General features: G+C 31.5%; 5 protein-coding genes across 5 annotated transcripts; 1 reads left to right on the top strand and 4 right to left on the bottom strand.

The window, feature by feature from the left end:
- Nucleotides 1-504: 504 nt before the first annotated feature.
- LOC110736535 (trafficking protein particle complex subunit 4-like) lies at nucleotides 505-4,442 on the top strand. The gene is made up of 3 exons (XM_021916764.1): nucleotides 505-873; nucleotides 978-1,146; nucleotides 3,948-4,442. Exons 1-3 carry the CDS (start codon nucleotides 814-816, stop codon nucleotides 4,142-4,144), a joined length of 426 nt encoding a protein of 141 aa, XP_021772456.1. The 5' UTR covers nucleotides 505-813; the 3' UTR covers nucleotides 4,145-4,442.
- A 754-nt stretch (nucleotides 4,443-5,196) lies between these two features.
- Nucleotides 5,197-5,739, bottom strand: LOC110737241. Its single transcript, XM_021917607.1, has one exon. The coding sequence runs from the start codon at nucleotides 5,737-5,739 to the stop codon at nucleotides 5,197-5,199; it is 543 nt and encodes a 180-aa protein (XP_021773299.1).
- Nucleotides 5,740-7,929: 2,190 nt separating this feature from the next.
- On the bottom strand, nucleotides 7,930-9,067 carry LOC110736019 (LOB domain-containing protein 27-like). Its single transcript, XM_021916178.1, has one exon. The coding sequence runs from the start codon at nucleotides 8,854-8,856 to the stop codon at nucleotides 7,948-7,950; it is 909 nt and encodes a 302-aa protein (XP_021771870.1). The 5' UTR covers nucleotides 8,857-9,067; the 3' UTR covers nucleotides 7,930-7,947.
- Nucleotides 9,068-12,490: 3,423 nt separating this feature from the next.
- LOC110736534 (galactinol synthase 2-like) lies at nucleotides 12,491-14,823 on the bottom strand. Its single transcript, XM_021916763.1, has 4 exons — nucleotides 14,378-14,823; nucleotides 13,373-13,705; nucleotides 13,075-13,209; nucleotides 12,491-12,934 (listed from the first exon to the last, which is right to left on the bottom strand). The coding sequence occupies exons 1-4, from the start codon at nucleotides 14,705-14,707 to the stop codon at nucleotides 12,734-12,736; spliced, it is 999 nt and encodes a 332-aa protein (XP_021772455.1). The 5' UTR covers nucleotides 14,708-14,823; the 3' UTR covers nucleotides 12,491-12,733.
- Nucleotides 14,824-25,589: 10,766 nt separating this feature from the next.
- Nucleotides 25,590-27,695, bottom strand: LOC110736533 (galactinol synthase 2-like). The gene is made up of 4 exons (XM_021916762.1): nucleotides 27,232-27,695; nucleotides 26,753-27,076; nucleotides 25,989-26,123; nucleotides 25,590-25,834 (listed from the first exon to the last, which is right to left on the bottom strand). Exons 1-4 carry the CDS (start codon nucleotides 27,559-27,561, stop codon nucleotides 25,625-25,627), a joined length of 999 nt encoding a protein of 332 aa, XP_021772454.1. The 5' UTR covers nucleotides 27,562-27,695; the 3' UTR covers nucleotides 25,590-25,624.
- Nucleotides 27,696-27,922: the final 227 nt, after the last annotated feature.

Genomic DNA, 27,922 nt, shown 5'->3' with positions numbered 1-27,922 from the left:
TTGTAAAATGAATAGAGTCCCCTTTATTTCTCCACATTTTGCAAGAATTGAGTCCCTTATTTTATACTTAACTTAAATGATATGGAGTGGATAGAACTTGTAAGGTATAATAGTTACAAAGAGATTACAAAGATACACTTATTAACATTAAACCTTTCGGTTCATTAGTGGCAATGTTAACATATTTACACGAGATTAATGACATTTTGTTACTTGTACCTATTTTTTTCGTTCTTATCATCTCAATCCTACACACTCTATAACAAACATGAGATTTTGTTACAATTGGGATAAAAATTCTTATTTCACCTTCAATTCTCACATACCAAACATGTCAATAAGGAATCCAACATAACTTAAGATCGTATCATCGTTGAGGACACATAAATTTTAAACACTATTCACATTATTGTTATGTCAATAGTCTAAATTTTTAACCTCGTACCAAAATTTTCTGTTATTACCTATACATAATTAAAGAAATTTATACACATACGAGTAGTAACTAAAATTATGCAATAACAACGGTAATGAATTACGGAGTATGAATGAAACGGAAGAAGTATCATCACTCTCTTTCCAACACACCGTGCTGGGTTCTAACAGCAACTCAAAGCTTGACCTCCACATTAATTTCCTTGTAATTTCATCATTTCGCTCCTTATTTCAAACATCTCCAATTCACTACTGAAATTAAAGGAATCCATTAATATCTCTTAAAATCTCACATAACCCCAGAAAAATTGGGGTTGAATTGAGATCTCGGCAATTAGGGTTCTTCTCTGAATTTTCCGGATCAATTGGAATTCATAAATGGCGGCCATTTATAGTTTATACATAATCAACAAATCTGGAGGTCTCATTTACTACAAGGTATTCATAATTTCCATCTATCTTCGTAATTATACACGTTAGTAGTTTTTTTCTTAAAAAAACTGAAACTTTATTGAATTTTCTGTTGTGGGAATATTGTTTAGGATTATGGATCAGCTGGTAGAATGGATACAAATGATACATTGAGATTAGCGAGTTTATGGCATTCAATGCACGCAATTTCTCAGCAATTATCGCCTGTTTCGGGTTGTTTTGGGGTTGAACTTCTCGAAGCCGATACCTTTGATCTTCATTGCTTCCAATCTCTCACTGGTAAAATCTTTTCTCCTGTTCTTTTTGTATGGAATATTCAATTTCATGTTTTTGATGAAAATTGATGCTGTCAATTGTGTTGATCTTTTGTTTTAAGGGGTTTGTGAGTACAGATTGGAGATGTGAATATGGAGTGATTGTGATAGTGGCTCGTTATTGACAGTGTTGGTTATGAATGACATAAAAAAAGGACTAGAATTTAGTGTCAATTCGATCTTTTCGTGGGGTGGGTTGGAATTAGTTTTAGATTTTGTAGTGGAAATCTTGCAATGCACTTGCTTTAGAGTTGTATGGAAAACCTATCATTTGTCTTGCTATAAGATTGAACGTGAAAGTATTCGTTTGTGATTCATTAGGGGTAGAGTACAAAGCTTTTGTTTGTTTGATATGTTTATTTCTGTGGCTTAGATGTTAGGGAAGTTAAGAGGAGCATTGTTTTTTCTTTTAATTGCAGATGGATAGTTTCTGTTATCTCTGGGGTTTTGTAATCTATAGCAATGAGTGGCATCATCCAGGAAAATGAATAGGGCATAGTGATTTAAGGGTGTTTAGGTGGAGGGGGGAGTGTTGAGGAAAACATCACCAAATTGAACCTGATTGTATTTGCCTAAGATCATCATGACACCTACTCTGTACAACGATAAAGATTAACAGATTAACCTTAAACTTATTGCACCACCGTTTTTGTATTATCTCTGATTAAACTAGCATTAGAGGTCTAATCACAAAAGATCTAATGTTAGAGCCTTAGAGGTTGCTAGATAGGGCTTATGTTTTCCTGCACTCGTCATTTCCAGGAATTTAGATTGGATGGAGCTGTTCTTGAAAGCATGGAACGTCCCCTGGCTAATAATATAGTGGTTTTACTGTCAATTACGGTCCTAGAAGGCTAGAATCCTGTAATTACTGAGAGTGTCAACTAGTCAAGCAGGATTTCGCTTGTGTGTTTAGCTGGGAACTGGGATATAGAAACTACTGTAGTGTTTAGTTTACTGAAGCTTGGAGAAGTGCACAGATTCATGATAGGGGCATTGAAGCTTGTAGTGGTAGTTATTACATAGGAAAGTTTGCAACTTTGCATGGCTTTCAGAATAACATTTAAAAATATGTATCGAATTTCTTCATGCTATTTGAGTATTTGATTTCAGAATTGTTGTTTTTGGGATAGCTGCCTGCCTTCTATATACACTCTACTTAATTGCCAATTTAGAGAGTGGGGTTGGGGAGGTAATGGTGGACAGGTTAGGTCTGTGAGGGTGTGGTTGAGAGCATCGGTAGGTATTGTTTAAAGCAATGGAAATGTAATCTACGATCGATTGCTGATAATTCCAAAAATAGCTGGCATTAAATGTTAATTACCATCTTGTTTCTTAGTGTCGTATATGCCTTATATAAACGTGTTTCTTGGAGTGATCCAAGAATCTATTGAACATTCTTGTTGATGATGTCCAAACATGTCCTTTTGAATTTGTTACCATTGACAAGGGCATGATTTATTTACCTTTGACGTCCAAAACGTATTGTTTTCATGTTTCTTGCGGGAAAAAAGTTCTGTGTTTTATGTGAACCCAGAACACAACATATACTAATATACACTACTTTCGATCTCACCAATATTCAGTCTTATCATTTTTACCCTACTAAAACTTAACTGTGTTCATATAGTGAGAGGGTAAGTGTGTGCTTTGTAGTGTGAATGCGTGATTCATAGCATGAAATGTATGATGCATCAAGAATTGCATAGTAGGAACATGTGATGCTCATGTAGATTGGTTGGTAGATGTTTAGTTTCTGTTATCTGTAGGAATGAGCGGCATTATTCATGAATTTGAAAAGGGCATAATGATTTATGGGCCTTTGGGGGAGGGGGAGCTACGGAGTGTTGAGCGAGACATTGACCAAATTGAGCCTGGATGTATTCGCCTAAATTCACCATGAGGCCAACTAAGTACAATGATAAAGATTATTAGATTAACCTTAATCTTATGGCACTGCAGTTTTTGTATTATCTCTGATTAAACTAACACCAGGGGTCTAATCTCAAAAGATTTAATAGGTTGCTAGATAGGGCTTATACTTTTTCCTGCACTCACCATTTCCAGGACTTCAGATTGGATGGAGTTGTTCTTGAAAGCATGGAAGTGATGGAACTTGTAGTTATTGAGAGTAGCAACTACTTAAGCGGAATTTCACTCATGTGTTTGTGGGAAATTGGATTTGGCAAATATTGTAGTGTTTAGTTTCTGAAACTTGGAGAAGTGCACAGGTTCATGATAGATTGATAGGGTGTTGAATCTTATAGCTTGTGGTAAAGTTTGCAATGTTGCATGGCTTTCAGAAAAACATTTGAAAGTATATATTAGTATTTTTTTTCGTGACATTTAGCCAATCTCAAGAGAGCTGCCAGCCCTCTATTTTACTCTACTTAATTGCCAATTTAGTGAGTGAGGTTGGGGTGGTAATGGTGGACAAATTAGGTCTGTGAGGGTGTGGCTAGGGGCATCGGTAGGTACTGTTTGAAGCAATGTTACTGTAATCTACATATGATTTATGATATTTGACCTATTTTTAAAAATTGCAGGCATTAATATTAACTATTGTCCTGTTTCCGCGTGTCATATATGCCTTATATAAACATGTTGCTTGGCGTGATCCAAGAATTTATTGAAGTTCCTTGTTGATGACGTCTAATCTTGTCCTCGTAAATTTGCTATCTTTCAGTTGAGAAGGGAATGATCTATTACCATTAAAGAGGGCATGACAATAACCATTCACGTCCGTCGTTTTGATGTTTCTTGCAGGAACAAAGTTCTTTGTGGTATGTGAACCCGGAACACAACATATGGAGCTTCTCTTGAAGCACATTTATGAGCTATACACAGATTATGTGCTAAAGAATCCTTTTTATGAAATGGAGATGCCTATACGCTGTGAGCTCTTTGACATCAACCTCACTCAAGCAGTGCAGAAGGATCGTGTTGCCTTGCTAGGCCGATGATTGATCATAATCACTCAAGACAAAACTACCATTTTTGTAAATTGCTTCTTTTAAAACTTTTCTCTCATTATGTTTCATGAGATTGCAGTCTGCTGCGCGTTTTGAGTTTGTCTTGCTGATGAGTAGTTGTAAGAGGATGGCCTCTTTCTGGAATCAGGTTATCTGGTATGTTAACTGCAGATACATGGGGTATCAGAGTATAATTAATTTGTCTTTCCAGTACTTGGGTATATTGGAACTTTGAAATGATTGTGTTATCATTCTAAATGACCTATAAATGATTTGTATCTCGGTTAGTATAAGGGGTTTCTTTTTCTTTTTTTTTTTAAAAAAAATTATTTTTTCCCATCATAAAACGTTTTATTATAAAATTCAAACAAGAGAAATCTATGCACTAACCAACCTACAAATTATTTCTTCAATGCAACATTGCCATATATGTCTACTTATCATTTAATCTTTGCATGTAATTGATCAATTAATAGAGGACTTGAAGAATAATACTCCAACTTGTCAATAATTATGACCTTAATTATAAAAGTTAACAGTAATTGTGAAGAGTAATGACCATTTGTTTTAAACATTTCCTTTGTACTACTACTTCATATTACATCCTCTTTCTTTTTTCCAAGTTTTACCTTAATTACTTTTAAAATTGTTAATGCATAACTTTACCATTAACATCTTGAATTACATATTAGTAAAATCTTGAAAATTGATATTTAAAAAACATATTGAGACTGAATCAATAAAATATTACGTGTTAACATTTGTTTTTATATGAGGCAATGAATAGTGTGCAAAAGTAAAAATGGAAGAACCAAAAAAGAAGAGAAAGTACGCTTATTATTTTTCTTGATGCATGGTATTAAATAATTGAAACACGATACTTATAAGAAGAGCATCACATGACAGATGAATTAAATTGTGAACGAATCTATTGAAACACAATACTTATAAGAAGAGCATCACATGACCGATGAATTAAATTGTGAACGAATTTATTCTTGATGATAGATTTTCCGGCCTAAAATTTTTGAGATAGATAATAATCATGTAACAATGTAAGTAGCTGTTATAACAGCCATAGTAATTAGAATCCTCATCTCTCTATTCCTCTCATTAAGAATTTCAAGAGCAGGGGAAGGAACTGTAAAGATAGTAACACACTTAGCCTGAGTCCTAGGCGTATCCCATTCATAAGCAATCATCTGTTCATAATTACCCTTATTAAAATCATCAAAAGCTAGATCAAAACTTTGTTTAAGAGTCGAGTATGCATCTTCACACACCTTATAGTAGTCTAGCTCTTGATCCTTTGCCCCTGGGATTTGAGCCCTTATGTAGTCCAATGTGTTCGAGGCGTTCCTTCGAGCCTCCATGATTGTGATCTTCGTCAAGCCCACGTAGTCCATGTCCGGTTTTGGGATATCGGCATGGAAGACCTTGTTACAAAATCCATAGTCTTCATTAGACCTACAAATGGAGTCAATTCTGTTTTGGGTTTCAGGGCTTACTCTGGAATTCACAATGGAGTTAAATAGTATTAGTAATGTGGTTGCAAAGGGAGCAAAAAGACTGAAAACTTTCAGCATTTTCGATTTTGGTGTTTTGTATGCTCTGGTAAGTTTATTGTTTGAAAGTATACAAAGGCACTAAAAGGGAAAATGCTGCGTTTTATTGAAATGAGAACGAAGGGAGTATTTATATACGAGAGTTGTTGAGTATGAAAATATAAAGATACCAAGTTTTTGCCATTCAAGGTAATCTAAGATTTTACCCTTTGAATGTTTATGATCAAATATTTTACTATAAGGTATGTTATTTGTGACAATAATGTTGAGATGACCAGGTGCAATTTACATGATTCAATGATGCATGCAAATTGCAAAATATATGTCGAAATCTGGTAATTTTTTTTCCCATAAATTGATAATCTCATACTAAATTTGGTAGAGAAACGAAGGTTAATTATTGTTATCTTAAAGATACCAGGCTGTCTTAAAATTATCTAGCTAGTTCGGATTTTATTTGGTTTTGTATTTATTTTTTAAAATCAAATAAGATTAAGTATCAAAAAATGATAGCCGTGAGTACGTACATGATTTAGGATCGAATCATACTAGCATCGTTTCATTTGAGATCCTTGTAAATCAAAAATAATTTACGTATCTTGATCGATCTCCAATATCATTTTATACGTTACATGTACGGTTCAATCAATCGATGTTGATTCATACTATAAACTCTTAATGATATGCAATTATTTGACATTTTTTTTTTTCAAAAGAGAATACAATAATTAATCTATCCATTTGGATTTAGATTGTAATAAAAGAAAATAATAAAATTAAACTTTCCATAATTTAGATTATGATCGAGCAACATTACATCACTTGATAATAAAAATTTGCACCTAATAATTTATTTAATTAATATGGGGTATAAAATTACGAATTGTATGTACAAGTGTACTACATTATTGAATGTGGGAAAACATATAAGAATGTATAAAGTTTAATAAAAAAAATAAAAAAAATCCTAAACCAAAATTAGAATAAAAAATAAAGAATAGCCGAATCAAAATTTCCTGTTTCTATTAAAATAAAATAAAATAAAATAAAATAAAAATTAGTAAGGTGTAATAAAAATCTCGGTTTAACAAAAAAAACTCTATTTGCTAATCCTGTACTTTTATCCATCAATTAACGCTGGTAAGACTGAAGCATGCAGCAGCAGTTTTAAGTTCATGATTTTGAGAAAATGTTTCCATTGATTGTATGGTGTCCCTCATTGTTGACTCAGCACTGCACAACATAAAAATTTGATTATTATCGATAAATTATTTTATTTTATTATGAGAAAATCCACTTGTAATTTGTTGTTGTACCTAAGGTACAAGCGGGTACAACCGTACAACTGGCTATAAATAAATCAGATAATTATCATAATTGTGAAAAATATAATTTTAGAAAAATATATGCTTCTAGTATTATCTCTTCATTGTAAAAATATAATATTCATTAAAAAAAATTAATTTTAGGAAAAAATAAGATTAATTTAGTACAATTCAACAAAATATGTTTAATCAGTCAACTCATATAATTTTTAATGAGTAAAAATGATAAGGAGTACCCCTTCTGTTTTACAAGTGACACGCTACCTTTTGCACAAGATTTTAGGAGAATTATAAAATAATGTCAAGTGACACGCTTCCTTTTACTTATTTTTGCTGACTTTACATCTTATGTTGAACTTATATTACGTATTTGAAATGAACTGTTGTTACTAATATGTCTCCCTTCTTTATCTTTTGGTCTTCCTATTAGCAATCAGAGGAGAAACCAATGAAAATATTAAAGAAGGGCAAGTTTCCCATATCATAATAAAAATGAACTCGAAAAGAATTCAATACATTAATATACTTTGGGATAGTGGAATACATAAATAATATACTATGAGATAATTGAAAACATACATAAATAATTGTAAATTTAATACAAAATGAGGGAAATTAAAAATAAAAAAATAAAAAAAAAACTTTCTTGATTGTTATACTTGTACATGAAGAACAAAGTACTTACCCTTTAATAACACTTGCAATCAAGCTCTTTAACACGCACTTAATTAATACTTCGTATAGAGATTAAAGAAGTTTAATGGTTAAGTTAATTATAATTACTTTACATATTAGAAACCATCTTATATTGAGTGTCGAATAGCTCAATTGCAAGTATTGTAAAGCGAAGAAAAAAAATATATATAAATGTTTTAAATAAGGTTAAGAGAACATGACCTCAAATTCAAATAAACAATCGAATAACCATAAAAAAAATTGTAATCCATTGAAATGAGTTGGACAAAACACACACAATTACAAAAGATGAATACCTTGATTCACAAACACCCTTGGATTCAATGTAAGATTGTTGATCATCAGCAATAGTATCGAAAGGCAAATCATCATAATGATCTTGAGAAACCTCATCAAGTTCTTGTTGTAGAGGCAGTCTTTGTGAAATGATAAATTGTTTCATCTCATTACTTAAACTATTAACACAATAGTTATTATTGGCACCATATTGTTGTTGCAACAACAACGAAGGCTTCACGCCTACATTTGGTTCAGCAAACGCAAAATCCTGGTCACCTACAAAAAATTTGTTCGGGGCAAAGTACATATCAACGTTAGACTGATGATGCGGGTTATAACTAGTACTTGGGGCCGAATCTAGCTGAAGTTGAGAAGGTTGGATAGTGGATGGTTGGGTAGGGTCAACCGTAATATTGCCATGACTATGTTCTTTATTTTTCAATATAGCTAGCCACGATTGAACGTAATAAAGCTCCTCTTGAAGTTGACTCAATTGCTCATTAAGTTGCCAAATAGCATAACAACAACCAAAAACAGGATACTTTTGACGCATTTCAGACTCAAATATAATAGATTTCATAGCCTCATCCTTTCGGTCTTTGCTATCTAATTTCTTAAGTATTTTGGTGATGTTACACACACCGTACAATCGATGTGCACATTGGAACATCTTAGGCTTATCGGCGGGGAAATAAGGGGCTAAGGGACAATCTGGGGCACATTTTCGACGTTGGTACTTGCAAGCTGCACACGCTTGGCTTGTACCTCCCTTAATTGTCATCAAGAGACCAACAATAACCAAATATAGTAGTAGATGCTTAATTTGGAAAGGAGGCATAGATTAAAAATTGATAGTGTTACGTTGGAATTATCAAAAATTTAAAACAGAGATAATGACAATAATTAATCCAGGAGTTAATTAATATATAGAGAGGAACAATCAAGATATTGTTTCCAAAAAAAAAAAAAAAAAAAAAATCAAGATATTATTTTTTTATTTTATTTTTATTTGAAATAGAGGAATAATCAAGATGATAATAACAAAAATAAAACCTAGTAAAAATTCAAATTAAAAGCTCACATCCTAGTCTTAAGGAGTACGTGCATAAAATCCTCCAAGTTGGATACTTGCATAATTTACTGACGTCTAACAAACAATTTGGGTTATATTTAATAATGTCACGTAGTCACAATTTGTGGGGTTGTTCTATGCGAATATTCTTCTTAAATAAAAACTTGAAATAAGCTTAAGGGTAAGAAATTCTCTAGAAACATCCTTAAACAAATAAGCAAACTTATAGGAGGAAACTCATAAAAAGTAACCACGTCTTAATGTTTCTGTTACTATAAAGTTTTCTGTTACTATAAAATTTATAGAATAGTTAATCTTTAGTTTTTCTCCTTAGTTCATAATCTTTAGTTATAGACATTATTGTACATAGTATATGCATATTATATACTTTTTACAACATATTACAATATAATTATTATATTCATGATGCAAAAACAAACTACAAAGTAATGAATTGCATTCCGCTTGCAATATAATGTTAATATTGGTGGAAATATAGATTAAAACAAGGCGAAAGAAGAGACAGAAACACTTAATGTACATCGATATTATTGAATCAAACGCTTAATGGAGTGAGCCAACAACTTACAATTCCTAGGAGTGGATAGGTCCTGAGCTTCTAATTCTCTTGAGTTAGCGAATCTCGAACTCTAAGGACAGTCCACAAGACCACAACACATGATATAGCTAAAGATATGGTGTGACTGTGTAAGCCTTGCCATATTATATACTTCTTCCGTTCTTTTTTACTTTAATGATTAATAACTTTAATTCCCCACAAGTAAAACTTATACTAAATATATATTATGATAGTACTTATTGAGACGAATCTAATAAAACCCCACATGAATATGTTATTACATATATGAAGTATATAATTTGCAAAAGACATTTAAAGGAAATGTGATAAATAGTGTAAAAGTCAAAGCGGATCAAGTAAAAAAGAATAGAGGATGTAACATTTTAAAATATGCCCATGATGTGCCCAACCTGAAGTCTCATAAGTGCTTTAGAGCAACCGTCATTGAAAGTGGCTGCCAAACCTTCGTACTCTCACATAAGTGAATCAATAATAGTGAGTCATATAATGATATAAACAATGGTATGGATTAATGAGAATCAGGGTAAGCTTTAATCCCTTAATCTAAACTTTACAATAGTACTTAATGTTCGTCTTCCTACATGAGAATTACAATGTGCTTTCTTCATAATTCATACGTGTATTACGTCTTTTTTCCATTCTACAATTTGTGATCAAGGAACTTCTGTTATTTCTACTTTAATTTTGATCACTTCATGACGTGGTCGGAATTAATGGAGGAAAAGCAAGGGCGATTTCTAATACGAATAAATAGATTTACAAGCGATAAATTTGTATAAAAATAAAAAATAAAAAAAAATCCATCAGAAAAGAGTTACACTCTCAAAATTATTAGGAAAAATTCATGGGAATAATCTCACCTTTGGGCCATTCTTTATTAATAATCCCATCTTTGAGATATTATTTAATAATCCGACCTTTACCCCTCATTCTTTTTTATTGGTCCCATTTTACCTGAAATCGGTTAAGTATGTAAATTTTTTTTTTTTAAGGATTAATTGACACGTATCATTACATAATTGGTAAAAAAAAACAAAAAAATAAACCCCCCACCCAGAACCCAGCCACCCCTACCATTACCACCACCCAAACCCCCATCCGAAACCCAGCCCTATCCCCACCATAACCACCACCCTAAACCCCCCACCCCGAACCCAGCCACCACGAACCCCCAGCCCCCTTCTCCTTCATTCTCTCTCTTCTTATCTCTTTGCAAATTCCCAGCCACCACGAACCGCCATTTCCGATGAAACCATCAAGGACGAAGGTCGAAGGGGAAATCGAAAAGGGATGGGGTGGATTGCTCGGATTTCAGAGGGAAAAGGGGTGGGGTGGTCGGATTTCAAAGGGGAAGGGCTAGGGTTGTCTGATTTGGGAGGGAAAGGGGGTGGGTGGTCGGATTTCAGAGGGTAAGAAGGTGGGGTGGTCGGATTTAACAGGGAAAGGGGGTAGGGTGGTTTGATTTGGGAAAGGAAGGGGGCGGAGTGGTCGGATTTGGGGAGTTTTGTGGGTGGCTACGATGGTCGGGTTTAGGTGGTTTTGTTGGTGGCTGGGGTTGAATGGGGTGGTCGAGTTTAGGGGTTTTGGGTGGTTTCATGGGTTGCTGGGGTTGAATGGTGTGGTTGGATTTTTTTTTTAAAGGTTTTTTTAATTGATTATTTTAACTTTTTTTTTTGGACAGGCCGCCACGTGTCATGTAACCTGTAGTAAAAAAGAATGGGGGGTAAAGGTCGGATTATTAAATAATATCTGAAAGGTGGGATTATTAAAAAAGAATGGCCTAAAGGTGGGATTATTCCCATGAATTTTTCCAAATTATTATTATTATTATAATAATTGAAAAATTGTCTTCTAATGACGGCTAAAACATTTAAATAGTCCAAACAAAAGGCTAATACGAATATTAGGCAAAAATAAAATTCGAAAAATATTAAAACGTTGTTTCGGGCCCTAAACAAACTCAAATGGCTTAAAAAACATGTCAGTCATACTGTCATAGTGCTGTGTGTTGGACTCGTTGACCCGTTTCCTTTTCCGAAAATATATTTTATTAAGTATTTTGATTCCGGGGCCCGACTAATAGAAATCATGACCGGTAGAAATCAATTCAAACCTTCAGACGCTGAAATTCTTTGTCGAATTGTGCAACTAATCACCCTACGTCACTTCATTGTCAAGATTTATACTTTATTGTACTCCCTCCGTCCCATAATATGGTTCATGTTTGTGTTTTTTCACGGTATTTAAGAAATAGGAGGAAAAAGTGGATGAAATACATTAATAAAAGTAAAAAGTACAATTATAGACAAAAGTTAGAGAGAAAAAGTGAAAAAAGTACAAGACAGGTGCAAAATTTAAGGGTAATGTAGAAAGTACAATGAATAAAGTTAAAAAGTGAGGGTATAATGGGCTTTACATATTATCCAAAAATAGAAACAGGAACAACATTTTGGCTCTTCAAAATAGAAAAATAAGAATTATATTATGGGACAAATGGAGTATATTTTTCTTTTTATTTTATATAAAATATAAATTTTCTTTACAAAAAATAAATAAAGCTTATAAACATATAAAGTAGCTCGATCAAGTAATATATTTAGTCACGGCCACTTTTATATTCATTAAATTTTAATATATATAAATTGATCAATCTCAATTCAAAATTTAACAAGTTTCATGTATCAAATACTTCAATAACTTGAAAAAATAAATGTTAAATATAAACACCAAATTGTATTTCTGTTTCTAAGATTATGGATTGCTCACTTAAAATCATAAGAAAGGCAGACAAACAATACCTTACTCTGTAAGCATAATTACTCCATTAATTCATGATAATTGAACAAGGCATAAATAAAATTCTATGCCTGTCCAAATTTTGTAGTATTACACACTGAATCTATATTAATCAGGTCTATCTGGTATAATATTTCAGATAAGACCACTTGATTGTACAAGAAAAAACATAAAGCATAACACTCCAATAAAAATTATATGATACATTAGTTTCATATTAGTACATAAATGGAGTGAATAATCACTTTAAGCCGCCGATGGTGCCAACATATAATAAGCATTACTAAACTCAGATAATGCTGCCTTCAGCAATTGAAGCCTTGCTTCCTCTGGCTTGTAATCAAGCGATTCATCGTCGTAAATCTCCCACCACTTGCTAACGAGCATCTTAATGTCTTCTCTGTCCATGTTCGCTTCCTCTCCGGTGTACCTCCAAGGTTTTGATCCCTAAAATTTAGGTATTCCGGTGAGACAATTGAAACATACATGATAATAAATAAATGGTCACGTTATTAGTTAATGTATGTAACAATATTACATGTGAAAAGTAATTCCGAACAAAATGAATAAATGTTATATATACTTACTGCAGCACAATAGTGAACCACTTTCGCTTCCTCAAGCTCAATGTTTTCGGGATGACGCCATAACATGGCTAAAACAAGGTTGTAAATTGGTGGGATAGGCTGGTAGACGTCCTTAAAGTACATGTTCAAAAAGTCCTGCATTTGTATCACAATTTCACATATCAACCAAAGTTTGGTTTAACTAAAAAAAAAAAAAAAAAAAAAAAGGTAATAATGTGAACATGATAGATCGATACGAGTAATATTATTTTAACCTCTAAATAATAAATGTAATGACTAATGAGAATAATTCATTTACCTGTTCAGCAAAGGGAGTAGGCTGGGTGACCTTGAGTTTGTTGAGGAGATCATGGTAAATGGACATTTTGGGCTCAAAAACAAACATGCCAGCATTGAAGTATAGAGCGGGGCCAGCGGGCTTTGGGCCCAACTTATCTTCGGCCCATTGGACCTTATTTGGGCATTGTTGGCAATACCCAATCTTATATTGAGGAGTGTGGCTCCAAGTCTTTTCACAAAAGCAGTCCATCACAGCGTAAAAATTGCCATCGGGTAAGTCAAAGAGATGGTCAATGTTATCAAACACTTGGATATCACCATCCAAGTAGATCATCTTGCTAAACTCCACAAACTGTCATTTTTAAAAGAAAAATACAAATTAAAATGATATCGTGTCTTTTAAAGATGGCAAAAACATCGGAATTATAATATTTTTAAATATATACTATTTTAAAGTCAAAAGGATTAAACTGCGTATGCTTTTTTTGGAAGGAAAATAATAGAATCGTATAATTTTTTGTCCGTAATAAGCTTATAAATATATACCTTTTTATATATATCATGATGAAATGACTTTTTTTTACTCTTTCATAGATGTAGGAGCCACAACTCAATTTACGAATTTGTTCTTTAATATATTTCAAAAAATAAAGTTTTTAATTGAGAATAAATGATAGATTCCGATAGAAAAAATTCCAGTTAAGGAATTAATTTAAAATTGATCCTAATAATCGTAAAAGTTGTATATATGTTGTGCAACTACATTTTTTTTAACCATCTCAATCTTTCTTTGTAGCTTAATTTAATAATACCAAGATTACCAATTACCAATGTAGGTTATTAATAGTTTTCACGCATATACAAAGTAGTAATTTTATAATCATTTATGCAAATAGCATACTTGACCAAAAGAGACATGTATGTACGTATGGAAAAAATAATTAAGCAAGAAGGGCAATTGTGGAAAAAAAAAACTAATTTAAATATAAATTAAAAAATAGGCAATTAAAGTAACATAATATACCTCCCAAATTCTGAGCTTGGAGTAGTTGATGACATAGTAAGCCATAGCAAACTGAGTCTGGTTTTCAGGAGGACAAACTGGCTCAATTTCACGAACTATGCAACCTTGAGACACCAATATGTTACGGTGTTCCTCCGGAACGTCGGGCAAAACCGCCACCACCAAGGGATAACGACTCTTGGCTTTCCTTAAGCCCTTGGCAAGCCCTACAACTCCCTTGACATAGTCACCGTTACCGGCTAAAAATGTCACAAAAGCTCTCATTTGGGTGTTATCTTCACCGTTCATCATCATCATGGTTTCGAGGTTATTCATCAATTTGGAACCCATTTACTTTGAAGAATTTAAGAATGATTTGTGGTTTAAATATGTGTTTATTTGTGTTGTTCTTTGGAAAGATATGTGTTTTGAATATATTGTGTAATGTTTTTGCATGGTTAAGAACAGAAAAAAGGACTAGTTTATATAGAAATTTGAAGGGGTGGAAATGTAAGTTCACTCTACATTAACTTTCCACGTGTCCTTATCTATTTTATTTTGTTTAGATTCACACTCAAATAGTCAAATACACAAATTCAATACACTGAAATTTGTTTACTTATCCCTCTACGCGAATTGAATATAAATATTATGTTTATTGTTGAAGATAATCACTATTTTATATCGTTATCTGTCATTATGACCAATTTAATTTTATCATATTAATCATGTACGTGATATAAGTAACATGTTTTTATTAAGATTAGAAAAATCTAATCAAATTCTACTTTTCCTTCACGTAAATTGACAATATTTATTACGTTACATTATGTCAATATTTATAATTATAATTAATTAAAACTCGTCATCCAAATATCCACGTAGTAACATGTTTTTTTTTAAAAAATCAAATCAAATTCATTACACTACAATTTACTTATCCTTACTGCCCTACCCTTTTGAAAAAAAATCAAGTTGTTTGAAATAACGACTATATGTTATGTTGTTATCTATAATTATTATCAATTAAAATTTCTCATAAAGTCATGTAAATCACATATGTACATAACCACGTAACATGTATAAGTAATATTTTTTATATTGTTATTAGTCATCAAGTAAAATTCACATGTAATATATTTCTGTTTCTCGATATGTTACAATAAACAGTATAACATAAAAGTATATACATATATATTCACATCAGTATGTTACCCTTGTCGTCTTTGATGATTGTTGAGGTAGTATATATTTACATGTGTATGTTACCCTTGTCGTTTTTGATGATTGTTGAGATACTTTTATGGTCTTAAAATTGCACCATAGTCCATACATACACACTTGAGTTTTCATGATAATCCACTACATTTACTCTTAAAACTTTCTAACAACTCTAACCCAAATCTCCATCTTAAAATTGCACCATAGTCCATACATACACACTTGAGTTTTCATGATAATCCACTACATTTACTCTAATCTTTCTAACAACTCTAACCCAAATCTCCACTAATCTTAGAAGGAAAAATACGAAAGTTAAAAATGACGAGTTGACGGACGTGAAACTTCAAATTCAATTAGTTGTAGAACCATCAATAAATTATTATCATATCAATCCAACAATTTTGTTCAATGCAAATTCTTACAATAAAGTTGGGGGAGGGAAAAGTTTGAATATTTAACTAGTTTTAAAAGCGTGCGATGCACGATTGTTTAATGTTGTATAATAATTGTTTTTGTATTTGTATTTTGCTTAATATTTCAATTTCATATAAGAATAATATTCCGTAATGTTTAATGTTTTATAATAATTGTTTTTGTATTTGTATATTTGCTTAGTATTTCAATTTCATATAAGAATAGTATTCCGTAAAAAATATTTTAATAGTAGTGTTAAATAAGAACTCCATATTTTAAAAGAACTAATAAAAAAAAAGTATTTTAAAAGTAAAACATAGTTAAAAGTCTATCAAAACTTTTACTAAAAAATAAATAAAATAAAAAAAAACCGTATGTCATACTGTGAAAAACTGCATCTTATAGCCGTTTAGTCGAACTTGCAAATTTTATTTTTTCAATATTAATATTCTTTAACTTTCTCTAATTATTAGTATTCTATAATATGCATTGCATATATGTAAGGTTTCTTTAACTTTCTTTTTCTTCTGCCATATGCAATATTGTGACTTATAAGGGCAGATAACTTTTGAGCCTCTAACTATACCATTCTTCTGCCATATATATGCAGTATCAACCATGCATGCAAAAAAAAAAAATAAAAAAAAAAATAAAAAAAATAAAAAATAAAAAAAAAACCATGTATTCCTCGGAACAATATACATAAGAGGGCTACAAATTAAAATTTTCAAGTTATTATTAAAATTGCATTATACACCAAATTGAAGAAATAGGCTCACCTAAACATAATTTACAACCCGCTTTAATCTTTGCTTTCACTGTTAACCCACAATCACCTTTGTGCATATTAAAAATAACAATTTTGTTAAATTTGAAAAACAAATTGATCATACATAATAACATAAATGAAACTTAAAATATGAATACATATATAGTGGAATGAAAAGTAGAAAGGAACTTACTATTTTCAATAGGGTGATGGGTCTATGAATAATTAACTTCTCTTAAAAAACACTAATCTTTCATAAAAAATGATTTAAGAAAAAAAAAAAAAACTAATTTTGTTTAGCATCCTGTATTTACATTTTTAAAACAAATTGAAGTGACACCTTTGTAAGTTAGGGAACAATTTTTCACACAATTATATACTAATATTTTAAAACGGGAAATTTAAAGGACTCTTGTCCTCTTCCTGCGTTTATAATTTTTGCTTTATTTTTTATTTTCTCTTTTGTTTCAACTAAAGTGTAAAAAAAAATATACAAAATAAAAGAATAAAATAAAAATAAAAACTCCTAAACGATTCAATCCCCTCAAAAAAAAAATATCAATTTTCATTTGTGTCTCTTGGGTTTCACTAAATTGCATTATATATATATAAATTTTCAATCACACTAAAAAATTAATAATAGTTTATCTTCCCCCTATCTAACTTTTTACGCTTTCTCTATTTACCCTAACTCTACCATTTTTCTCTTTTATCATAAATCTATAATTTATATTAAGTAATTAAAAAAATTATTGCCAAGATGTATGCAAACTTCAAAAATGATAGCGGCATTGAATTTAAAGGAGCAATCAGACGTATGTTTTCTCAACTTTATTTATCATTCGTTTTTTTATTCAAATTTCTTTTCACTTTTTGTTGCTTTGGTATTTATCATTTTTTAACAACTTGCGCTTTAGAATTTTGTCTAGGTATTTATAAAACTTTGTATTTTTTTTTCCTTTTTCAATGTTCAAAGATAATTGTTTCTATGAATTTTAATATTTTTAAATTTTATCATGTGTCACTTTTTTTTAAGTTCGATTTTTATTAAGTTTATGTAGGATTTATTTTCAATTTTTTTTTTGAAATTTGTTTTTGAATTTTTGGGTTATTGGTGTTTAATCGTTTTTGTAAGAACAATTGTGTATCAATATTTTGTTTGGATTTCTTTAAAAGATTTGCACAATTAATTTTCTTTTACAATGTTTAAAGATGGAGTTTTTATAATTCTAATTTCAATATTTTTTATTTTGTTATATCTTTCCTTTTCATTTTTTAAGATCTCATTTTAAATTTATTTATTTTTTACTTCATTTTTGTCCATGATTTTCGTTTATTGTGTTTTTAGTACTGTTTTTGTAAATTTGAACCAGATTTGCAAAACAATTTTTTTATTTGATCTAATTTTAATTACGTCTTTAAATTGTTATTTCCACTTATTGCTAACATGATGTTTTTCATGTGGCAGAGTAGTTATTTGTATTATTTCCTTGATGCTACATTGTACTTTCATTATATAATAAAATTACGAGTACCTATCTCTAATGTTCAAAATGTTCGGTTACACATAAGCTAGACTCTATATTGAGTTTTTTTTTTTTTTTTGTAAAATCTTTTTCTAAATTTTACATTCTACTCCACTATATATTTTCTCTTTAATAATCGATTTTGATTTTCTTTTCTATTTTCAGTTTCTATTTCTTTTAAGTAATATTGATTTGATTTATTTGGTGATTTTATGTGTTTGTAGGTGAAAAATTCAATATTCAACAAAGGAACAATATATTTGGATGGAAACTACAATATCTCAATTTTGTGAAGAGACAATTGGAAGCATTTAATAAGAATTTCATATGATTAGTTTTGTACAAATAATTTTATTTTCACTGTACTCTCATACTGTTTCTTTTTTGAAAGAATAGTGTTTTTTGATATTAACTAAAATAACATAAATAATAAAAATCTTAATCAGAAGTATTAGTGTTTGATTAATGTTTAATGATTTTATTATAAATTATTTTGTATTTAACAATTTATCATTTAATGCATCCATATGTAGGTAGGCTAGCTAATGTTTTCCTTCACATGTACGTTGGGTTTGGATTAAACTTGTATGTATTAGTAGATGGTTTTTTTGCTTGATGCAATTTGTATTTCTTACATATGATATGATGTAATTTTTTTTTTGGCTTAGAATATATTGCATTACATTTACGTAGTATTTTATGTTACTAAAAAAATACAATATAATTTATATTTACATACTTCGTATGTTTTGATTCTAAAAAAATCGAAGAACAATTTAAACACATAATAGTAAAATTCTTTAATTGAAAAACATATACTTTCTGTTTAGCCAACAAGATTAACCTGTGCATCGCACGAGCTAAATACTAGTTTTTTTAAATAACAGTTAAACTTAAATCTACATTAGATTTTTTTTTTTTTTTTTTTTTTTTTTTTTTGTAAAGGCATGATCAATTTTCTTGTATAAAGTTAGTTTGAAAATTAAGGTATTTGTAAAGGCATGATTAATTTTCATGTATAAAGTTAGTTTGAAAAGTAAGGTATTTGTAAAGTCATGAGATTAATTTTTTTTTTGTTAAATATTTTTTCTAATCAGAATAAACTGGAAGTGGACACGTGTCCTTCAAACTTCCTGTTTTAAAATAATAGTATAGATATGAAGTGTGTGCGGGTTAGGGATAGAAGAGCAACACACAATCAGGGATTTGAGACTTTAAGGGTAATAAATGAAATTTGATTGAACCTAAAGAGTATTAGTTGCATTTTAAAACCTAATTATCATAACTCGTGAGTTAGATATTTCGTGTAAAACCACAAAATAGTTTAAGGAAAATGATATACACAATACTTAGGACTACATGTAGAATGAAGCTAAAACTTGAAAAAAAATATGTGAAATGTAACATTATTCATTATACCTATATGTATAATTTTATCATGCATTTTTAAATAAAATACACATGTATAGCCCTAACAGTTACATATATCATTACTTTTATTTTAATTGTATATATGTTGATTTGGCTCGAATTTATAATAAACAAATTCGAAATTTTATACGGTATCTTTTTAATCTAATTAATTAGATTACTTTTCAAAGTGCCCTACTACTATTAGTCAAAAGAATCAATTTTTATTCGTCCAAGATTCTTTAATCCCTCACTTTAGCATTATTTTTTTTTAATTGTATCTTTATCAATAATATTGTGCCAACTGACATAGTTAAGTGGAACACATACTACCACATCCCACTCTCCTATTAACAACTAACCAAACGAAGTTTCCTTAAACGGTGTCGTTTTGGCATTCTTTTTCCAAACCAACCTACTTAGAAATTCTGATCTTATACTAAACATTTGTTTCCTCTAATTTAGGAAACATCTTTATCAGCCGACCTCGGTTTCTTCCATTGACGGTCCAAATTTCTTGTTTCATGCAATTTAATCCATTTACTTAATTAGTCAATTTTTATTTAGACACCTAAATTCCAACCCACACTAGTTGTTTCCTCATTCCATGCAGAAGATTACTATATAGATAACGTTCATTGTTAGTTATGGCAGTTGATAAAATGGTTCACATATGGGCCCATCATCAAAAGGGCCCACAAGAAGCAGCTACCTTCGTGTCCAATTCCAAGCCCATTTTCTCATCCGCGTTACCTGATCTTATGAAGGTAACTTTCAGTTTTAATTAGTTATGTTAGTTGGCCCTAATTTTGGGATAATGACTAAGACTCCATTTAGGTGTATATTTTTTGGATAACATTATTGATCAACCGACATTGTTATATAAGACAAAGAGTTTGCCATATTTATTTAATTAATGTTTAGAATGGAGTAGGTATTTTGTTATTTTCGAACACAAAAAGTAAATTATGGAACAAGCAAAGGGTCATTTAATTTAATTATTTGTATTATTTTATGACAATAAGTTAAAGATCTTAACAAATACCGGTCAAATTAGGTATTAATTAAATGAAGTGCAATAAAAATTACTCTTTAAATTTCTTTTGTTAATCTTATTTTTAATATTCAAAAAATTAATAAAAAAAATAGGATAATGCTATAGGTAACCCTTAATGTTATAAATAAGCATTTAACATTTTTCTTGATTTGGTATTAATTTAGAAATGTATGACAAAATTATGAATAAATTAGTGTAATTAATTTTGTTTTCATTGTTCTTTTCATTTTTAACCCCTTATATTAGCCTTAAAGCTATGTTTATTATTTTCTAAATAAATTTAATATGTGATTTATCAAAAATTATCATAGCGTGTAAGTTTAAAATATTGAACCTTTATGATCTGATCTAATAAACTATATTTTGACAATATATTGATGTTCAAATCAAATATACAAGCATTGAACACTAGAAAAATCGACAAACATGACAAACAAAAGAAGTTGATAAAATATTAAAATAGCAATAGAAGAATGAAAAGTCATCAAATCCTAAAACTTTAATTTAATAATTACGAAAAATAAAATTAGTAAACAAAAATGATAAAAAGTTAACTACTCCAATTATAAAAGTGTTTAAACTGTTCGACCGACGCGTAGACCAACTACTTTTAGAGTAAGTTACAAATTGATCAATTAGAATGATACTTTTATGAATCAGTTGTTTTAAATTAATCACCATTGTTATTGATTCACTTTGTATGAGCGGATCTAATCATGGATTTTTTAATCCAAAAAACATTTGCATGCAATTGGCGTCATACTACTCCATAATAAAGAACTCATTATTCCAACTTTTTTAGTAAGGACGTTGGAGATAATATTGAGTTTTAGTAATGTGATGATGTAAAAATATTTTCCAATATTAGATTTGTTACCGCGTAACTATTCTTTTGTCATTTACAATATACTCTGTAATAAATAAATAAATAAATAATAAATAAAAATTGTACGGAGAGCTCGAAAGGTGAGGGACAGGCGTGCATGGTGCTAGTGGGCTATATGCATATGAGAAACTATTGCGTGCAGACAATTTTCGTGCGGCTGGTAGAGGTGAGCAGCGTGTCGTGTCGGGCTGCCGCGGGCCGTGCCTGGTGGTGGCTAGTGCCGTGCCTGAATCTTAGCGGGTCGTGCCGTGCCGGGCCACCATTTGGCACACCCCAGTCCACGTGCCTGGCGTGTCGTGTCGGGCTGGACACCGGGCCGCCCATACTTTTTTCTTTTTTAAAAAAAATCGATATATTTTTTTTAACAACTTTTAAAATGAATTTACTATTTAAATAATTTTATTAATTTATGTTTATGTTTGTTATTATTATATTATTATTGTCCTTTTTTATTTTTATTATTCTTAATTTTATTATTATAGTTCTTTATTATTATTTATGTTATTTCTATTATTATTATATATTACTTATGTTGGAAAGAGCCGTTTCAAGCAGTGAATTATAGCCGTTTTGCACGGGCCGTGCCGTGCCGGACTGTGCCTGGCGTGCAGCGAGCTGTGCTGGGCATGCCTGGCCGTGCCGCGTGCCGTACTGGCGGGCTGTCCTGCAAGCCAAATTACCGCTCGCGGGTTCGTGCCGTGCTCGTGCCGATTTTTCAAACTTGTGTTCACGGCACGGCCCACGACCCACTCCTCGGACACCGTGACGTGACATGCCGCTGGCGAGCTCGTGCCGCACCCTGGCCGGCACAGCCCATGCCCAGCTCTAGCGGCTGGCTTGGCTGATATGTTTTACTTGTTGGCTTATATGTTTCATGTGTTATCTGATATGTTTCATTTGTTGACTTATATGATTTTTGTATTGACTAATACATTCTTTTTGTTAGCTGATATATTTTTTTAAAAATTTTTGATAGGTTTCTTTTGATTGCTGATATCAAACATCATTTGGCTTATATGTTTCTTTAGTTGATTGATATATTTATTTTGTTAGCTGATATGTATATTTTAATTGTTGGCTTATATGTTTTATTTTGTTGGCTGATATGATTATTTTGTTGGCTTACTTGTTGCTCTTGTTTGTTGATTTCATCCTTTTGTTGGTTGATACGCTTCATTTGTTGGCTAATATGTTCCTTCTGTTGGCTGATAAGTATCTTTTGTTGGCTTATATATTCCTCTTATTGGATGATATGTATCTTTTGTTGGCTGATATATTCCTTTTATTAGCTTATACGTTTTTATTGATGTCTAATATGTCCATAATAATGATTAATATCAAACATCAATTGGCTAATATGTTACTTTTATTGGCTGATATACTAAAATTATAAAGTATTTTTATTTCTTCTCTCTCCTCTTTCTTCCTCTTCTTCTTCCTCTCTTGCTTTCTCTCTCCTGTCAGCAGGTCCTCACTGACCTCACGCCACCCCTCACTCCCTCTCCTTCTCCTTCGTTCCCCACTTCCCTTTCCTCCTTGAAAAATCAGTCCGGCCACCGAGCTTCTCCTCGCCGTTTGTGCCGCCGCCGTTCCAATTCACTGAACCCACCACAAATCACAGCCCACCGCCACAACTCGCGCCACCACCACAAATCACAGCCCACACCACCACAAATCGCAGCCCACCGCCACAATTCGCGCTACCACCACAAATTGCAACACCACCACAAATCACAGCCCACACCACCACAAATCGCAGCCCACCACAAACCGCAGCACACTACTCTGTTAATTGAAGAAGTGAAGATTGAAGAACCCTAAAAATTCGATCAGTTCTGGATTCTTCATGGCCTTGTTCAATCGATTATGATAAGGTATGATAATCTTGAATCTGAGTTTTTGTTGATTCGATCTTTGATCGACGATTACTCCTTTGTTGCAATGGATACAGAGCTTCCCGACGACTTTTCCAGCAGTTGCGACCTCCACCACTGCCGCTACCGCTCCCAATACGTCCTAGCCGCACGAACACTTGGGTGCGGTTGCCCGCACCCAATAGTTTGTGTATGCATATTTGGTGAATAGCTGAAAACTGAAAGCTAAATCTTGTTCGCGGATTTTAACTAGTTGATTAGTTAACTGATTTGAATAGTTGATTATTTAGCTTTTTACATAAACGTATTTGATATATAGCGGGTTGTCTTATTGTATAAATGTGCTTGGTAAATAGCAGATTGCTTAATGTTATTTGAGTAAAACGATGTCATATGTTATTGTGAAAGATTAGTTATTGCAAAAAGATAGATAAATTGTTAAATATGATTTATTGTAGCCGTAATATGAGAGCATAATTGTCCTTTTTTTCACTTTAAATTACTTGAATATGTTGAAAAAAAAAAATGCTCCTCTAAGGTGCTTATTAGGTGGAATAATAGGAACTAGGAACCAATCTCAACCTTTAATCGCGCTCCATCTAACGGCTCACGTTTCACCCGCATTCATTAATGACATTTTCGTAATTTCGCATCTTTTCAAACTTTTTTTCCAGTTTTTTTAACTTTTAAGACAATTTCATTTATTTTATGACTGATTTCTCTACTTTTTAGAAATGAATTGAAACTGGAAATCACTCTGTAAAGTTGAAATATTACGAAAATGTCATTAATGACACAGGAAGCATGTGGATCGTCCGATTAACATGATCTAAGGGCCTAGATTAGTTCCTAATTCTTATATTTTAATCCTGGTTCTCATTATAACTTGTATACATATATTGCCAAGGGTAAAACAAAAAAAAAAAAAAAAAAAAACTATACATTACTATTAAAGCAAATTAAATGCACTACAACCTCTTCTGTAATTTGGTGTGCCCGGCCTGTAAACACGTTGCATATCTTTCTTGTAAATATTACAGTGTTGAAAAGTGGATTTCAAAACTTGAATCTAATTTGAATAAATTATATTCATATTTTGATGTAGATTATTTTGATTTCTTCTAGATGTTCTAGTTAAGATTTTCCATTTCCCTTGGATAATTTAGTTTAGCTAGGTTTAAGATTGATAGGTGTTTGGAAATGTCATCTTCCAACTTCACAATCGCGGGGTCCTTGGGGTTTAAAAATGCATGTGTAATTAGCTTCATCATCAAAAATTCAAAATGTATGTAGTCTTGTCTAGCGTGGTTGTCTGTCTAGTTGTCTCTCGTTAAGGGTTAAAGTAGACCATAAATTGTCTTTGATGGATCAAATGATAGTTGATATATTGCAACAAGATTTTAGCTAAGGAATATATGGCCTGGCCTTGATCTTGCATGCCTCAATTTTTTTATTTTTTTTGAAATTTATATCCATTTTAACTTATTCTTTATTTTGTTGATCCGTTGATTATGTAAAAATTCTTTCAATTCAACTTATGTATTATACGTTTATACAAATTGTACTACCTAATGCTTACAAAAATTAAAGTTAAAAGAAGAAGAAGAAGATGAAATTAGATCCTAGCCTTTCCCTAGCTTTGATATCAATAATAGGTTAAATTGTTCAAGTTTTACTTTGAAAATATTATAGAAATCATGAAAACTAATCCTATTAGTGTCTACAATAATTACAAAAATATTTAAAAAAAAATATGCTTACAAGATCGAGAAAAAAAAATTCCACGTAAAATTAAAAAACTTCAAAATTTCTTTTTTTTTTTTTTTTTTTTTTTTTTTTTTTTTTTTTTTAATATTAGATACTATGTACAACACCAAAGCTTACAAATAAAAGAAATATATAAACCTTTACAAAATTACAATAGTCTTAGCTAAAATCTATACATAGCCTTCCCTTACTTCCAAATTCAAGGGATGATTTTTTTTTGTTTTTTTAAAAAACATGATCATAAATAACAGACAAACCAAAATCTCACGTACATATTCTTCTATTGTCGAAAAGAAAGAAAAAAAATTTGTGCTAACAATATATGCACTAGATCATCAACACTAAGCAGCAGACGGGGCGGTAACATAATGAAGAACACCAGCCTCCGTGAGTGCCGCCCTGAAAGGTTGCAATGTCTTCTGAGCCTCAACTTCCGAGTTGTAATCAAGCGATTCATCGTTGTATATGTCAAACCAATTTTTCACTAGCATTTTTATGTCTTCTCTATCCATGTTCTCTTCTTTGCCTGTATACCTCCAAGGTTTCGAACCCTGTATGTCAAAAGTTAAGGGTGATTAATAACATAATAATAGACAAATTAAATTGGGTCAGTTTTTTAATTAGGTGGGTAAACGGGTCCAATCTCTCGAACAATACCCACCATGTAAAAAAATTAGTTAAGGGTAAGATAGAAATTTCACTTACATTAGCACAATAATGAACGACTTTGACTTCTTCTAAGTTGATGTTCTCTGGATGGCGCCATAACATGGCCAACACTAGGTTGTAAATTGGTGGGATGGGCCTGTATATGTCCTTGAAGTACATGTTCAAGAAATCCTACACATGTAATTAGCATAAGTAAATGAATTAACAAAAAGTAAATGCAATTAACAAATTCATCTATTTCGAATTAAATAATAATAAAAATTCTGAATCTTGATTAAGGGCGTGTTCACTTGAAATTATTTTAATGTACTTAGAATTAAATCAATTTCCTTTTGTAAACTTGTACGTGTCTAAAATTTACTATTTTTAATTTATGTAACTTTATTTTGTTTTAGGCATTCTAGCCGGTTCACCCTTCGGTCTTGGACTAATCCGGATTTGGGGAATCAGTCTTAGGTGGTTAAGTTCCACTTCCCTCCTAATTATTATTACGGGGAATCGAATACGTAGTCCTCCCTACCAAGTGTAGCCCCAATCACCACTATACCAATAGCCAATTAGTTTTTATGTACTTACTTGAATATATATTGTCTGAAATAAGTCAAATTGTGTTAATTACGAAACAAATATATAACTCACGATCCAAATCCACAACCCAATTAGTTACTCCATTCAATTTAATCATCCAATTCTCGATATATTGATAAAGTGATCAACAATATGTAAGATTAATTAACCACTAAGCATACCACCAAACCAACAAATTTATGCAATTTAATTAGAATCAATTGAAAATTTACCTGTTCAGCAAAAGGAGTAGGAGGGGTGATTTGGAGAGTCTTGAGAAGATCATGATAAGTAGAGATACTGGGCTCATACACAAACATGCCAGCGTTGAAGTAAAGAGCAGGCTTTGGGCCCAACAATTCTTCGGGCCAACGAACTCTATTTGGGCTTTGTTGACAGTATCCAATCTTGTATTGTGGAGTATGACTCCATGTTTTCTCACAAAAACAGTCCATTACAGCATAGAAGTAGCCGTTAGGAAGATCGAACAAGTGGTCTATATTATCGTACACTTGTATATCTCCGTCTAAATAAATCATCTTTGTGTACTCCACAAACTGAAAACACGTAACAATAAATTTCATCAGCTTAATTGTCGACAGCCTAATAATTAATTTTACCAAGCATCTACATGATGTACTAAAATCACGACAAGTACATGGCTAAGGTGTAAAAAAAATAAAAGGAGAAAGATTGTATATTATATTATTACCTCCCAAATGCGAAGCTTGGAGTAATTGATGACATAATAAGCCATAGCAAATTGGGTCTGATTTTCGGGCGGGTAAACGGGTTCAATCTCTCGAACGATACACCCTTGAGCAACCAACATTTTACGGTGCTCCTCCGGCACGTCGGGTAACACCGCTACCACCAAAGGATAAGCTGATCGAGCCTTTCTTAGGCCCTTAGCCAGCCCAATAACTCCCTTGACGTAATCTCCGTTACCCGCCAAGAAAGTCACATAGGCCCGGCTCATATGCTTCCCTAGTGGTGCCATAGTTGGCTCTGTGATCGCGGTTTCGAGGTTTGGTGGTGCCATTTTTGTTTGATAATAAGGAGAAAAGGTTGAAAAAATGTGTGATTTTTGAGTGAAATATGCTTAGTTTGGTAAACACAAGAGAGCTTAAGTTGAAGTAATTGAAATGAGGTTGAGGGAAATGGGTTAAGGGGCTATATATAGAGTTTAAGGTGGGTGTCTTAATGATGCATGAAATTTGATTAAGATAAAGTAAACCGTCATTTAATTATATTTTAATATTATTTTTAACCGTCATTTTAGGATTATTATATTGTTTTAAATTTTAATTTCTTCCCGTAAAAAATAAAAAAATAAAAAAATAAAATAAAAACCTTTTAATTTCTTAGAGTCACCTAGTGATTGATGACTTTTCATGAAGCTA

This window comes from Chenopodium quinoa, unplaced genomic scaffold (assembly GCF_001683475.1).
Source record: "Chenopodium quinoa cultivar QQ74 unplaced genomic scaffold, ASM168347v1, whole genome shotgun sequence".
Taxonomy (NCBI): Eukaryota; Viridiplantae; Streptophyta; class Magnoliopsida; order Caryophyllales; family Amaranthaceae; genus Chenopodium; species Chenopodium quinoa.
This window is presented reverse-complemented; position numbering and strand designations above follow the sequence as displayed.